Genomic DNA, 15676 nt, shown 5'->3' with positions numbered 1-15676 from the left:
TACTCTTATTGCAAGACATCGCTCGTTTATCAAGTTAAAATTTATTAGAAATGTTTGTTCATCTTGTGGAACACTCGCAGAGCAAGTTACTTGCAATCCAAGGTTTTACTATATTTGCAAATATTGCTATTATTTCTTTGAATAAAGAATATTTGGTTTATAGACTTATAATTTTTCTAACTATTCTCTTATTAATTGGTGTTTAAATTGTTTCTAGTACTTTTGCTTATATGTCTTTGTATACTTCTGTTTTCTTTTTTTGAGAACTATTTGTAGCATGAATTTGTTGAATTGGAATTCCTGGTTCAGAAAATGATTTTGAGCATTGTTCAGCGGTATTTTATCAGACCTGTTAATGTCAGGTCCTAATTCTGGCCAAGCAAATTTAACAAATATTCTTTGCAGTCTTTTAGAAAATCAGTAAAATTTAATGAGAGACACAGAGTTTTTATTAAACCTTATGAATTTCTAATTTCATAGCTTAAAATAGCTAATATCTCCAATTTTATGTGCTTCAATGGTGCTTAGATAGGTGTCATTTATATTTCTAAAGTGTTAAAAATTATAAATGTGTTAGGTATTTTCTGTTTATATTTTGAGATTTATCAATAACAGGGTTTTTTTTTTTAAAAAGGATAATGTTTTTAATGTTATAATAATAATGTCGACATGTGTGTAAGTTTGTCTATTAGGCCTAATCTTGACAGAAAGGAAAACCTATTCAGCTTTTGTGGGTGACAAATTTCAATAGAAATAATGTGTTCTTGTAAGTTTTGTGATTTTCATGATTTTTGTAATTGATAAAAAATATGGGATAGGACTCAAATTTTGTTTCCATAGCTCCATATCAAGCATTAAGTTTACCTGGGTACCTAGCAAACAATGGGGAAGGGCTAAAACAGTTTTGTTTTCTCTTGAAAAATGCAGTTTTTACAGTCTACTTTAGGATGCTTGTTTAGGCTAGGAATAAATTTTATAAAGAAAGTGTCAACCATCACATTTAAAAATTCTATGTAATAATGAAAAGAATGGAAATTAAGTGAGATGCCATATTTGATTAATCAAATCGGTCAACTTGGTAATATCCAATATAGGCAAGTTGCTATGAAGATGGCATTAATACACAGTGCTTATGGGAGTGGATTTGGGTACAGCCTTTCTGTAAATAGCTTCATAACACATAACAGAAGCATTAAAAATATTCATGCTTTTTGATCTAGTACTTGCGTTTCTGGTATTCTATATTGATGAAATTGTCAGAGATGTCAAATACTTCCATGTGAAGGTACATACTATTTTAATTCTAATAGTAAAAGATTGGAAACAATGTAAATGTCCAACAATAGATGAACATCTATCCCATGGATATGCTGTATAGCCCATTCAAGTTCATAGTCTCATGAAAATTAGAAAATGTTCATGATGTGATGTTAGTCACAAATAAAAAGCCTGAAAATAAATGTACAAATAGTTAATGGTGTTTCTAGGTGATTTGTATATTTTTCTTTTTCTTTTTCTTTATTTAAATTGTTTATAATGAAGCCATATATTTGTTTTAAAATAGGAAGAAAGTATGATAAAAAATAATGACATTATTAATATTTATAGACCCTTATTCTTGAAAGGTTTTCAAAATACTTGGAAGGATACCATCTTTCTATAACCCAATTTAATAAATACTTATTTAATACATATTATTTTATATGCTAGGCAGAATCCTCTCCTTGTGGTCTGGTAAAGGAGATGATAAAGGTATAAAAGTAATATTAATGTGAAATAGAATATTTTAAATGTTGTAAGAGGGACTAAGTGATATAAAAAATTCAGAGAAGATAGGAGTCATATCTGCTGAAGGGATATCAAAAAAATTGGTAAAAGAAAACAAATTCTGAGAGACTGTCAAGAATAGTTGGGATTTTGACAAGCAGATGTTGGACAAACTAATAAGAAAGTAAATTCTTTAAGTGGTAGGTATAGTTTGAGCAAAAGCCCAGCATGGGTTATATTTGGAGAAATCCAATTCAGATGAAGTATTTGATGAGTTGAGGGGGAGAACCAAATCATAGCTTGACACACTGTATTACTGAGGAGTTCAGTGCCTCTGTGGGGCTGGTATATCACTCAGGGGGTCGAGGGGATTTGGGTTCTTGAATGGAGAAATAATGTAAGATCTGTGCTAAAGTGGAAGATTAACTGGGCAGCAGTTAGTATGATAGAGTGGTACAGGAAGGAGTTAAAGCAGGAATCTGGTTGTAACTATAAAGTTATTCCAAGGAGAATGGCCAAAGGAATCAATGGAAGAGGAAGACTATGTGAAACGTTATGTGAAACCTTATGGGTATATCCTATAGGACTTGGAAACTTGTCAGATGTAGAAAGAACAAGGGAGGCAAAAATAATCTTAAGTTTGGTCCAAAGCTTTTGTGCCAGAGTGGCTTAGAGGTCAGAAAGAGGAAGTGATTTGGGGGCAAGAAGAAAGAATTTAAGCATATTGAATTTTAGATTTCAGTAGTTCATCTAGGTGAAATTGGCCTAAGAATGAATGAAACTTTTCTTGGAACTTGACTGTGTCTTGCTATTTCTGGAACTTTGTGACTACAGAGACTGTCTGCTTTGTGATGGCACATCCCATTCTGATGAGTTACCATCTGAGTTAAAGAATGCCTGCCACTGACTGAATGCCTGCCATGTCCTGTGCACTGATCAGGCAGTAGACAGAGAAAGATGAAAAAGACGGTCCTGTCCTCACAGTAGTCCCCATCTAGGAGAACTGAAAACAACACACGTTGTTATAGTTGGATTGCATACAGGAATTCCAGCTTCAGGTTCAGGCTTTATTGTCAGTGTGCCACAATAGAGGTGTTTGTGATAAGAGGAATGTGGTTATTGTTGTCAAAAAACTAAAAAAAAAAAAAAAAAAAAAGATGGAATCAATGCATGCCGTCTTTTGTGAATGTGTTTCAAAGCTATATATGAACCCTTAAATTTTAATTTGACTCTGGGGAGATATGAAACACTAAGCATAACCTAGTGCGGACAGAAAGTTAGCCAAGAAAAGAATGAGAGTGAAAAGTTAAATGCCCTAATGTCCAATACTACTAATTACTATCAAAATGGGAGAAGGCTGTTAACTAGGTCACTGGTAGAGGAGATGTCTGAATATCTTAGGATTAATATTGTAACAGCTAACCTTTACTGCACATTTACTTGATAGCAGGCACAGTACTGGGTGCTTTGTGTATTTACTGAGTCCCTCTAAATGAAATGAAAAGGCAGTGTACAAAAAAGAGTTTTTTGGATGCTTCCACTTACCTTTTTATAGATATAATTGACTGTCAGTAATTATTTCTCTTACGAATGTTACTCTTGGTATAGGATGCTTAATAAAGACATTAAAAATGTGCTGAAAAAAATTGCCTTTTCCATGTTAATAGAGGGGATTCATGTTTAACACATTATTTCCCATTTTTGGAAGATACAGTTGTATCTTCACAAAGTATGCTTCTGCAATTATTGCTTATCAGATTTCTGGATCAAATTGAACGGTTCTTTCTTCTTGCAATACAGTAAAGCTTTGATGGGGTTTTGATACTTATTATAGTTATTTATTCAAAGATTCTAATGAGTAAAACGGGCTGAGTTTTTAATGGTTAAAACAAAAGAAAAGTAAAGTGAAACAACTACCTAACAAGTATTGCTGGTAAAACATTGGATTGCTTTGTGTTTATTTGATTTCTATGATTTCTGTGAAATTGATTTTTATGATTTTACTTTTATAGGTTTCTGATATGTATCAGAATATAGAATCAGAATTGCAGTAGCCTGCCCCATTAATACCCAATTAATTTTCCTCAGCTGGTTTACTTGGTCTTCTACCATACGTGACGTGTGTGGGGAAGGGAGAAAATGGGGAAAATGTTATTAATATGTCATTTATAATGGCATAATTATATACCGGATGCCATATCTCCCCTCTAATCTTGGACTGGGCATTTTAAAATGGAATAATATTGCTGATTTCCCCCCCCCCCCCCCACACACACTATAGTATATACAGTTTTAAGCAGCACTTAAATTTATGTATTTCCACTTGACCAAGGGGCCATGCTTGAAAAAATTATTACATAAACAGCTCAGAACATAATCACATGTTCCAACAGCTAAATCATATTTACAGCAGTGTTCTAGCTGTGGGATTTCCTGTTAGTATTTGTTAAAATAATTTCAAAGGAAGAAATAGGTTGTCATTTAAAAAATAATTGATATCAGGAGATAGGTTTAAAACTATACTCACCAGTCAGCAATCACAAAAAAATACATTTTATTAAAATGCTTATTTTATAGCATACTTGATATTAATGGATATTGCTGACTTGCTTTTGATTGATTATTAGAATGCTTTTGGTTTTTCTTTTGGCTTCAATAAGTAACCATTAATTTGGGGATCTTAAAAATTTTTTTGGTTATACTTGTTCACAGGTGGCAAACTCTGGTCATATATCAGTAAGTTTCTAAACAGAAGTCCTGAAGAAAGCTTTGACATCGGGGAAGTGAAAAAATCTGCACTCACTAAAGTTCACCTGCAACAGCCAACTTCTAGTCCTCAGGACAGCAGCAGCTTTGAATCCAGAGGAAGCGATGGTGGAACGATGCTTAAAGTTCTGCCTCTGAAGACTAGTCTTACTCCAAGCTCTCAAGATGATAGCAACCAAGATGAAGAAGGCCAAGATAGCTCTCCAAAATGGCCAGATTCTGGCTCAAGTTCAGAAGAGGAATGTACCACTAGTTATCTGACCCTATGCAATGAATATGGGCAAGAAAAGATTGAGCCAGGGTCCTTGAATGAGGAGCCTTTCGTGAAGATCGGAGGGAATGCTGTTGATCCCAGAGTTATCGAAAGCTTCCCAGCACACCTTGCTGCTGACAGTGGCAGCCCCAGCACCCAGCACATAGCTCACGAGCTGAAGTTCTTTGCTGGAGATGATGACCTAGAAGCAGATAGTTCTCCAAGAACGTCAGATTCCCTTAGTAGATCTAAAAACAGCCCCATGGAATTCTTTAGAATAGACAGTAAGGATAGCACTAGTGAACTCCTAGGCCTTGATTTTGGAGAAAAATTGTATAGTCTAAAGTCAGAGCCTTTGAAACCATTTTTCACTCTTCCAGATGGAGACGGCACTTCCAGGGGTTTCAGTACTAGTGAAAGCAAGGTAGAGTTTATAGCTCAGGACACCATTAGCAGGGGCTCAGATGACTCTGTCCCAGTTATTTCTTTTAAAGATGCTGCTTTTGATGATGTCATCGGCACTGATGAAGGAAGGCCCGATCTCCTTGTAAATCTACCTGGTGAACTGGAGCCCATCAAAGACGGTGAAGCAATGGGACCTACTCCGTTTACACAGACTAATATAGGCATAATTGAAAGTAAATTGTTGGAAGCCCCTGACGTTTTATGCCTCAGGCTTAGTACTGAACAACGCCAAGCAAGTGAGGAAAATGGCACAGAGGAATTGAGTGATCCCTCCAGGCCTAAATCCCATAGTATAGCGGAGAAACACAGCGCACAGGGGGATCTTGGGATGTTGTTTGTAACAGCCGGTGATCACAGTAGTTCAGGAGACATGTCTTTGTTACACAGCTCGGATCCTAAGTTCCAAGGACTTGGAGCGGTTGAGTCTGCAGTCACTGCAACCAACACAGAAGAAAGCATATTCCATATTTCTAACCCACTCTCAGGTGCTAATGAATATAATGTAAACACAGACACTTTAAAAACTGAAGAAGTATTGCTGTTTACAGATCAAACTGAGGATTTGGCTAAAGAGGAACTGACTTTGTTTCAGAGAGACTCAGAGACTAAGGGAGAGAGTGGATTAGCACTAGAAGGAGACAAGGAAATACATCAGATTTTTGAGGACCTTGATAAAAAATTAGCACTAAACTCCAGGTTTTACATCCCCGAGGGCTGCATTCAAAGATGGGCAGCTGAAATGGTGGTAGCCCTTGATGCTTTACATAGAGAGGGAATTGTGTGCCGCGATTTGAACCCAAACAACATCTTATTGAATGATAGAGGTCAGGAACTTTTGCAAATGCATTTCTTTTTATTCGCTGTTGCTTCCAATTAACTGAGTAGGCGTTTTATCTTGTAATTAGTATCTTCATTTCCTGTCTAGAGCTTCATTATCAGTGCGGCAAATTCACCCCCAGTAATAGCTTCTAGTACTTAATGATGCCATTATTCTTAATGATACTGTTTTTAGCTACAAAAGGAGTAATTACAGTTCACTTCTGCAGAAAATGGAAGAGAAAAATGTTTTGATTTCTCCTGTCGTTTTGTTTTTAGGACACATTCAGCTAACGTATTTTAGCAGGTGGAGCGAGGTTGAAGATTCCTGTGACAGTGATGCCATGGAGAGAATGTACTGTGCCCCAGGTTAGAGCAATCTCTTAAAATGTTTCACTTGAAAAAGTAGTTCCGCCTCTCTCTTTTCCTTATAAAAGTTGTATTTTTCTCTAGCGGTTCACATAGGTGTTGGGTTTGGGTATCTCTCAAATCCTTCAAAAAAAGAAAATTTGGGGAAGAAACCATTATATATTCTAGAGGGGTGTGTGTGTGTGTGTGTGTGTGTGTGTGTGTGTGTGTGTGTGTTGTTAAATGGGCTTGTACTTCTCTTAGGAGAGACAGTTAATTCTGTCTTAGAAGTGTCTTAACTTCTCAGTGTTTAGAAGGACCTTTGAATACCCTGAACCTCTTTCAGTGGATGGTTTTATTAAGATGTGAGAGGTAGCCAACTACAGGGGTAAAATTCCCAAGGAGAAAAGTGGATAAAATATGGGATTTTAAAAATGCAGTACTGTGACTTCAATGATGAGGTGCCCTGGCATGCAGAGCAGATTTTAGAGTTCTCTCTGTATTTGAGACATTTTAGGAAGCATGTTTTTCTTGCTTTAAAATAGCCAGTTTAGCCAAATACTCAACACAACAGATTTCTCTTGCTCTTACTGTATTGTCTTTATTTTTTTTTTTTAATTAGAGCTTTATTTTGGGGGGTGTTATATCCTTTGCTGATAATTACAGGTCACGTAAGCATATGAATTGGATTTGTGTGAGTGTCTTTCTGTCAGTGCAGATGGGGCTATATTTGAATCCAAAGTTCGTTCACCTTTTGCCCGGCTCTCAGCCTCTTTAGATAGTCCAAGTTACTTCACTTGTCACCCCACTGGCTTTCAAAGGAGGTTCAAGCTGATTATGGTGACATGATCTGCTTAGTTGTTGATTAATACAGTATTTAACGCTTCCTAGCTAACCAGTGTATTATTGATGCTAACATTGTTTCCCTGCATAATGGGAAGTGATTATAATTAGGATTGAAAGAGCTATATTGTTTTAAGTTACAACCTTCATTGTTAAGAATTACTCCTGGATTGGGGAATAGCTAAGTTTTTCAGCCTGCAAAGCAAATATCCCAAAACTGTTTCCTGAAAACGTGATTTGTTTTTTTTTTTTTTTTTTTTGTGTTCTGTTTCTTTTCCTCTTTCTTCCCTCAAATTAGGGGTGTTTGATTTTATTTCTTCCTAGAGGCAATAGAGCATGCCTCCGTTTTTTGTTTCTCTCAAGTAGATAATATTATGCTGTTTTTTGAAGCCTTATTAGTATGATTTAGTTAATGGGATAACAAAAATAATTTCAATGTGAAATCACTTTATTATGGTTATCTGGTTCTTTTTTTAAATACTCACCCCCTTCTATAGTTTGATAAATAACATCTTAGGTGCCAGTGTACATAAATACATATATTAATTGTAATGAATTTGGAGGCTTAAGGATCAAAATTAAATGTGGGACTTCTTTTTAGGTTTATTTATTTATTTTGAGAGAGAGAGAGAGGGAGAGAGGGAGCAAGCATGAGTGGAATAAGGGCAGAGAGAAAAGGAGAGAGAATTCCAAGCAGGCTCTGCACTGATAGTCTGACAGTCCAACCCAGGGCTCGAACTCGCAAATCATGAGATTGTGACCTGAGCATGGATTAAAAGTCAGACACTCAACCAACTAAACCACCCACACGCTCCAAATCTGGGAGTTCTTTTAGATGAAACCTGTTAAATCCAGAAGTGAAGTGCAGGATAAACCTCATATCAAACCAGATGTGATGAGGCATTGTTTAGTGTTTATAACTGACTCCTTATTTCCGATTTTGATTGTCACTTTCTTCTCGAAAACTGTAAGGTTATGCTTTGGCGTTCTAGCAGAATTGTTTCTTCAACGTACGATGTTTACTTTAACATTCACAGCATGTTGACCACCTGAAAATTTTAATATGTGTTTAACAAAACTATACTACATTCATCAACAAATAGATACTTTTAATTTTGTGTACTCGAAACAGCAAATTTAATCCAGATCAGTTCCCTATTTTTATTTTTAAGCCTTTCCCCACAAATCACAGTTCTCATAGTTTACCAGCAGGTGGCAGTCTACCATTAATGGATTTTTGCTGTCATTTTCCAGGTTGTCCTTCACTAACATTTGAGAAAAGCTGTCTGAAGAAGGGCTTTGTTTTAATTATTTGCGTGAAAGAATTGTACTTTCAAGCTTTGTGAGTTGCAAAAGTGCCCTAGCATTATATCATGCATTGAACGATGTAGAAAGTCTCTTCTATTTTTGGGACCTATTAATTTGTTTCATCAACAGGGGAAAATAAAACCAGTAATGGCCTTAACTGAAAAGTAGAGCTAGCCTTGTAATGTAGATGATTGTAAACCCAGAGTTACAGAACTCCGTTAAGTGTCTGCGTTCTCCCACACCTAGCTTACAATGCAAGGGGAACTGGAACCAAAAATTGTAAATTACTGTTTGTTTCAAAAGTGAACAGCAGTGCTACTGATGAACACTATAAATAGTGTTTCCTCCCCAAAGGGTGGGAACAGTGCTAATATGCTAATATTTCAATGCTTAAAAGTCGCAAATCCATTAACACATGGGGACACAGAGTACTTAGTCATCTTTTGCTCTACTCTTAGAAACACTAAGGGTTGCAGTAATTCTCTCCCACATCCCCTCTGCCCTTCCATTTTCTAATTCTAACCTTAGTATTATTGTCCGAGTAACTCTAAGGCATGTCCAGCAGCTGATGTTTGGTTAGAAAGTAAAGTTGTCATAAGATCGTGATGAGAACGACCCACTTCTGTTTAAACAGCATGCAGCCTCTACCCCGACCACTCCTCCCTCCTGGGAATCCTTATCACATTTTTGTCCTAAAAACATTATCCACCTGCCCTGTACTTTATAATATCAGCAATGTATCTTTTCATCTTGTGGATGATGTGCCTTCATATTTTGAGAAAAATTTCCAGTAACAGATTCGATTTACACGGACAGAAACTTGAGCACATGCCAAACTAGCAGGGGGGCCATTATTCTGCTCTATAAATAAGTTTAAAAAAGAAAACACACACACACAGAAACCTGTGAATCAACATGTTTTGGTCTAATTGAGGGGAAAAGCAAGATAGATAAATTTTGAAATGCAAATGATCACCTTCTGTTATTTAAGTAGAGTTTCTGCCAACTTTGCGATCTTAGATTTTAAAAAGTCATGGTCGTTTCAGCACTGCATACTACCAAGGATATCTGATATTCACAAGTTTCTACAATGACCTGAAGAACTTTTTAAAAAAGTTACCACTTTTTTTATATTAAGGAAAACAAGTCCAGTAACAAAAAGACAAAAACCAATGAGCTTTCTCTGTCTACATCTGTGAAAAAGCCAGCAAATAAATGGCTGCAGCTGCAGGCCTATCAAGAGGGTCTTGAGAATACGAATTCACTGATCAAACCCAGCCCTGTTTTCAAAGTAGAAATCATTCCTTTTAGGTTCACTTTGTATCCTTAGATTATCTAGGATGGTTCTCTAGAAAGGTTGTATTTTAAATAAACATCATTCATGGTAAATGGGTTCCTTTCATACCAGAGAAACACAGGACAGAGTTCAGGAAGAGAGAGAGTAAAGAAACAGACCCCCGGAGTGGGAATAGATGGTATAGCATAGGAATATAAACATAACACTGCCTGGTTTCCATATTGGGAGCTTTTTAGATATTTTGTTAAGAGCCCTACGGACAGGTTCTCCTGTTTTTCGTTGTGAGAGGTTATAGAATAAAAACTGGAGTAAATTGATGATTCTTCTCTAGAGGACTTCCTTGTCATTACTCTCATTTTATTTCTGTATCTGTGTATACCACACACAAAGGATTTTATGTGCTTTATCATTGAAACGATTTACCATAATGTAGAATAAATTTCTGTTACAGCATTTTAAGTATAAAGGAAGAATAAAGTGTCAAGAAAGTATTTTTTTTTTTTTACCAGTATTTTTTTAAGTCTTGACTCTCATCGTAAAAAAAAGCAGCTAGGAAATAGAACCTCTAATATTAAGCATATAAAGCACAAAAGACTGTATTGGAAAGTTTAATATGCAATCTAAGGCAAGTGAGTAAAATTGTTGATATGTTCGTTATTATGCTAATTGAATCACTTAAGTTTCTCATTCCAGTCTTCACAAGTTGATATGGTACCTATCAGAGTGTGTCCTTCACCTTTATTTTCCACTCCACTATGAGCCTTTATAAATGCTTGAAATTTACATTGATATTTCTCGTTGAATACTTTTCAGACTTGACAATTTATAGGTGAAAATGTGTGTAAATTGAAGAAGTCCAAAATGCTTTTTACTGCAGCCCAATCTCCACGCTCCCAGATGTCAAATGACAGCTTTGCTTCCTCTCTTAGGCGATTTCACACTTGGAAACAGCTCACAGCTGACGGTGAAAAGTGAAACATAGAAAAATCATGCTGAAACTATCTGTAAAATTCAGTTTTAGAGCATGACATTTATTTACTATCACCCTTTGCTCTTCTAGCCTGACTTTATCAAATAGGCTATGAATATATTTTTTGGGGGTAGTCTCCTCTGCCCTTTTTCATAAATGGGTCTTACATGTCATTTGTTGCTTTTTTAAGCATGGTGCTCTATGTCGTAGTTATGTATTTGATAATTAGATCTAGGACTCGGACCATGGATGGTTCAAAATATCATGAGGCCATCATTAAGTTTAAGATTTAGAATATTAAGGCAGAATTAAGAATGACCAAACTTCAATATTTGTCCCACATCAGCCGTTAACTCATTGCATGACCTTGGACATGTTACTTAAGACTTCCTAGACCTTAATTTATCACTAGCCAAATAGATTTGTAGGGTATAAAAAATATCACAGATGTCAAATCATCTAATACCATTCTTACACAAAATGCAGTCAGAATTCAAGTTTATTTTATTAAGGCAAGAATTTCTCCCCCAAGGTTACATACTGATTTCTTGTCTAATATTAGTAGGGTTAAAATAATTATTTCACTTGGAGGACTTTCTAAGTGTATACCTGTACTCATTTGTAAGGTATTTATATAATATGTATTATGCAGAAATGAGGGATTTATGGAAAGTATTTTCATTTGGAGGAGAGAAGCCAAGACACTTTTTGAGTAGGGTGAAATTTGATTGCCAAGATTCTCCACAAACAAAATTGTTTAAAGAAGAAAGAATCATTTGGATCTGAGAATGTTTGGGTCCTGGGTAACTTCAGCAAGCATAAGTGATTTTAGGAATGTGAAGTTGAGAGAGAACTCAAATGAATATAGATACATATTTTGAACTAATAATGATCTAACCAGGAAATATGGTTGTATCCCCGGTGTAGGCTTTAAAAATTTTTTTTCCCAAAGGAGAAAGAAGAAAAAGGCAAGAGGGAGCTATAGAAATAATTTTGAAAAGAGTAAAATATTTGTGGTTAATATTTAAACATTATGTTTCAAACACTGATTCTTTTGTTTGATTTACCCTTCAGCAAAACTTCAACAGTAACTCTCTTGTACATATTAGATGTTTTAACATTTTCCTTTAACAATTAGCAAGTACTTCTAATCCTTTGTTTTTAGTTCTTGTTGTCATAAAGACCGAATCTATATCTTCTTTGGGAGAACCAGTAACTTTTCAAGTTTGCCATACAACAGTGAAAAGTTTACACTGAGGAAAATTCTCTGATGCACTTAATCCCTGTATACTGATGAAGTTTCTGCCATGAGTATAGTCATATTAGGATAAGCAAAAAGAGCTTCAAGTCAACGCAAATCTTACCTTGTTCAGGCAGACCCCTCGTGATGGAAAGATTAAAGAGTTGCTTTATACTGGCTTGAAGGTCTGGAACCTCGGGATCCATCCCTGGGTAGGATGTATCTTGGATCCTCCACACATCCCCCAGTGATGGGCTAGTTACTTCACCTCTGTGTTAAGGTCACTCCATACTGAAATAGACCCATTCTGAAATCATACTTCTCTCATCAGGACAGATTGTGATTTATCTCTACCAGTGGGAATGAGGCTGAGTAATAGCAAAATGTTCCATCCTTGCTATTTGGCACTTTAGTGAATAGCACATTAGCTCTTCTCGTGAAAAGAAATTCTTCATCCATTAGAACTAGAGAATTTGTAAGAGTCAAAGAACTAGTAATATTTTCATACGGAAGAGGTGAAATACAAGATCTCCGTACATTTCGTAATAGTACCTGATATACCGGGGAATGGGGGGTTACCTCAACCTTTAGATTATTAAAAAGAAGTTAACTTTAACCTCTTATTTGCTCCAAACCTTTTTCTTTATTATCTTGGGCAGATTGTTTTTTAGAAGAGGAACAAGAGACTAGATACTTGTGGTTTTGAGTAATAGCTGCATTGTAATTGCTTTTTGATTTTCAGGTCTAAGTTGATTTTTGGCAACTATTCAGTTACTTGGCCTCACTAGGATATTATTATAAAGAAGAAAGAGAACTATCTTTTGCCTCTGATACTTAACACAGAAGAGATAATGCTGAGTCTTAAACATCATGTACCAGAGCTATCGGCCAGCTCCTTTGACCAAGTCATCAGGTCCTGTACCATGCAAAATCTTGTCATTTTGAATCTCCCTGAAGTAACCAGGGCTTACTCCTTCTGAGCAGTTATTCACAAATGCTTCCCTCAAATAAATGTTTAAAAATGCTAAGGTTTTAAAAAATGGATGACAAAGCAAACGGAGTTCCTTGAGCCCCTTTAATAGCAGTGCACGAAGCCCTGCCTACTTGACACAACAGCAGTGGTGGTGGGGGGAGCTGCATCTGTCATTTTCACAATTTTCAGTTAGCCTTTTTCTCATCAATCAACTTTAATGGCTTTGGTTGGGTAACACTGTGACACCCGATGGCTATTCAGAATGGAGTTGTTGTGATATGATCAATGGAAAATGGAGCATGCTGTTGGTTTTTTTTTTTTTTTCCTACTAGAAATGCAGGGTGAGAGAGTAAGCAAGATTGTGTAGAGCTCAGAATTATAATTATAATCAGTCAACCAGAAGTCATATGGTAGTTACCCACTTCTTATTTTATCTCACAAGAAGACGGTAGTGTAATGATACCTATAAACTCCCTGCAGCAGGTAATTCTTGGCTCTGGACTGCTGAATCAAGTTAAATCAAGGAGTTTTGACCCAACTTCCGCAGATCATTGCAGGATTCTCAGAACATGTTGCCAGGTCACCCCCACAACAAGAAATTCAGAGCTGGGTAGTGGTAGAAAAGCAGAATTAAGTATTTTGTCAAGCCTAGCCTGAATTCTCTGAGTGGGATGTGTCTTTACGTCCCGAGTCTGCACAATACAACTGGCCCAGGGCTTCAGGTAATTAAAATACCTGAAAATCAATGGATTAATCATGAGGTGGTGGCGGGAAGCAAGGCTAGAGCCTGGGATGAGCCAGGGAAGCAAGTGTGTGTGAGGTAGGGCAGCACGCTTCTCCTGTCACCGTGTGGTGCTGTGAAGAGCGGAGCCCCAGCTCCCATAGACTCTTCTCTCTGGAAAGTGTTGGCCTCTGTCACCAGGCTTCTCTGGATAATATTCTAATGAATTCGAGTCACGTGATACTGACAACTTTTAAGTAGTTCATATACGCTCCTCAACAGATGTGGCATTTGAATAATCAATGGAGCACAATGTTGGAGGACTTTATGGAATGTAGAATGGAGAAGTGGGCAGCCAACGTTTTCTAAAGTAGGATAAAATATGAAAAAAAGGAGCAAAATGCTCATTTGAAATAATAGGCTACAAACGTGCAAATTCCAGGCTCTAGCTAGTCTATTACTCTGAGAATTAAGATCTGCCTAAGAGATGTGAAACCTTAGGCAAGTACCTTTCTTCTGTCCATATTCTTTCCTTTAAAATATGTGTTCTCTTTGAACAGTTGTGCACCTTCAGACTTTTAAACTTTAAATGTCTAAACTTTGATCATTTAGCTTCTAGGTATTAGAGAAACAATTCAAACCTGGAACTAAAATGAAATTTCACTCTCATGGTTGATATGGCTTTTAGTTTTGTTCTCAGTTGCAACATTTTGTCTTGTTTGAGGAAACTTTAAAAAAATCGTCTCTATATCTAAAATAATAAATACCCTTGGGAAAACTAAGTAGCATAGATGTCCTACGATGCACTGGTTTTGATAACATTAAAAACAATAGTGATACTAATTATCTCACCAGACTGGCAGCCAGATATTGTAGCCAGCTTGCACATTTGTAGCACATTTCGTGTGATTGTGTGCCTGGATTCCTCACATGGAGCAGGGGCGTGGGAAACCATGAGTTACCTCCCAATCCTGTCTTCTTCCTGCTCCCAGGGCTCTTCAGCTTTTCCCCTGGCCATGCGCTATCCATGTCAGAACAGACTGTAGCGGCCATTGCGCTCTGCAGAGAAGTGCCCTGGAAGGCGTCTGTTCTACCACCCTCTTTAAGCCACCGTCATCTCTTGCCTGGACTACTGTAGTCATCAGCTGACTGACCTCCATTCTCACCCTGCTTTAATCTGTGTTTCATTCAGCAGCCAGGGTGTGCTTTAGATAATGTTTGAAACTTTCTAGCCTACCATATATAAAAGTACGAAAGGACTGAATGGAGATCTCTGTGCTCAATGGAACTTAAGGAAAATGAATGTGATGAGGCCTTAGTAGAAGCTTTGAATGCCTTGAATGTGCAGTGCCACAGAACACAAGGAGGATCTATGTATTCAACAAACATTTATTAAGTGCCTCCTGTGTTCCAGGCACTGTGCCTAGGAGCTAGAAATAAGGGACATAATTGGAATAGTGTTGATAATTAATTTTGAAGACCTGTGTAAACAAAGAGACTACCCAAACAGAACACGTATACAGTTGGTTAACTGGAATATTAATAGACCTTTACAGGTGAATAGTTGTATTTACAGAATTGTAATTTACCAAACTAACAAAAGATGTGCTTAGCTGTTTCTCTTCTTACCATTTAGTTCCATATATTGTTGGATTAAAAAAAAAATGCTTTCTTCTGTATTTCTTTCTCTTTGTTCTTTAGTCATCAGCTGTAGTGGAAGACTAATGCTCAGCCCCTGCATAGAAAATCTTTATACACAGCAAGCGCTGGTGAGAGAAATTGACTAGAATTTTGTAATTCTAGTCCCTTTCAATTAGCAACAGATGCTGCAGGGAAAGACTGTCTGTGTAGGAACACAGTACTAATGTTTCCATGCCCTAGCTGACATGAATGCTCATTGCCGAAGAAA

General features: G+C 36.7%; 1 protein-coding gene across 6 annotated transcripts in view; it reads left to right on the top strand.

The window, feature by feature from the left end:
* RPS6KC1 (ribosomal protein S6 kinase C1) overlaps positions 1 to 15676 on the top strand; it is a 179968-nt gene that overhangs the window by 144022 nt on the left and 20270 nt on the right. For 5 of the 6 annotated variants that reach the window (XM_030303032.1, XM_030303037.1, XM_030303036.1 and 2 more), the window contains 2 exons: positions 4480 to 6075; positions 6347 to 6436. In XM_030303032.1, coding sequence (XP_030158892.1) covers positions 4480 to 6075; positions 6347 to 6436 — 1686 coding nt within the window. The remainder of the gene's footprint in view (positions 1 to 4479; positions 6076 to 6346; positions 6437 to 15676) is intronic. The other variant, XM_030303034.1, reaches the window with a different exon arrangement.

Source organism: Lynx canadensis, chromosome F1, assembly GCF_007474595.2.
Source record: "Lynx canadensis isolate LIC74 chromosome F1, mLynCan4.pri.v2, whole genome shotgun sequence".
NCBI classification, from domain to species: domain Eukaryota; kingdom Metazoa; phylum Chordata; class Mammalia; order Carnivora; family Felidae; genus Lynx; species Lynx canadensis.
The sequence above is the reverse complement of the archived record's forward strand: the minus strand, read 5'-3'. Positions and strand labels throughout refer to the sequence as shown.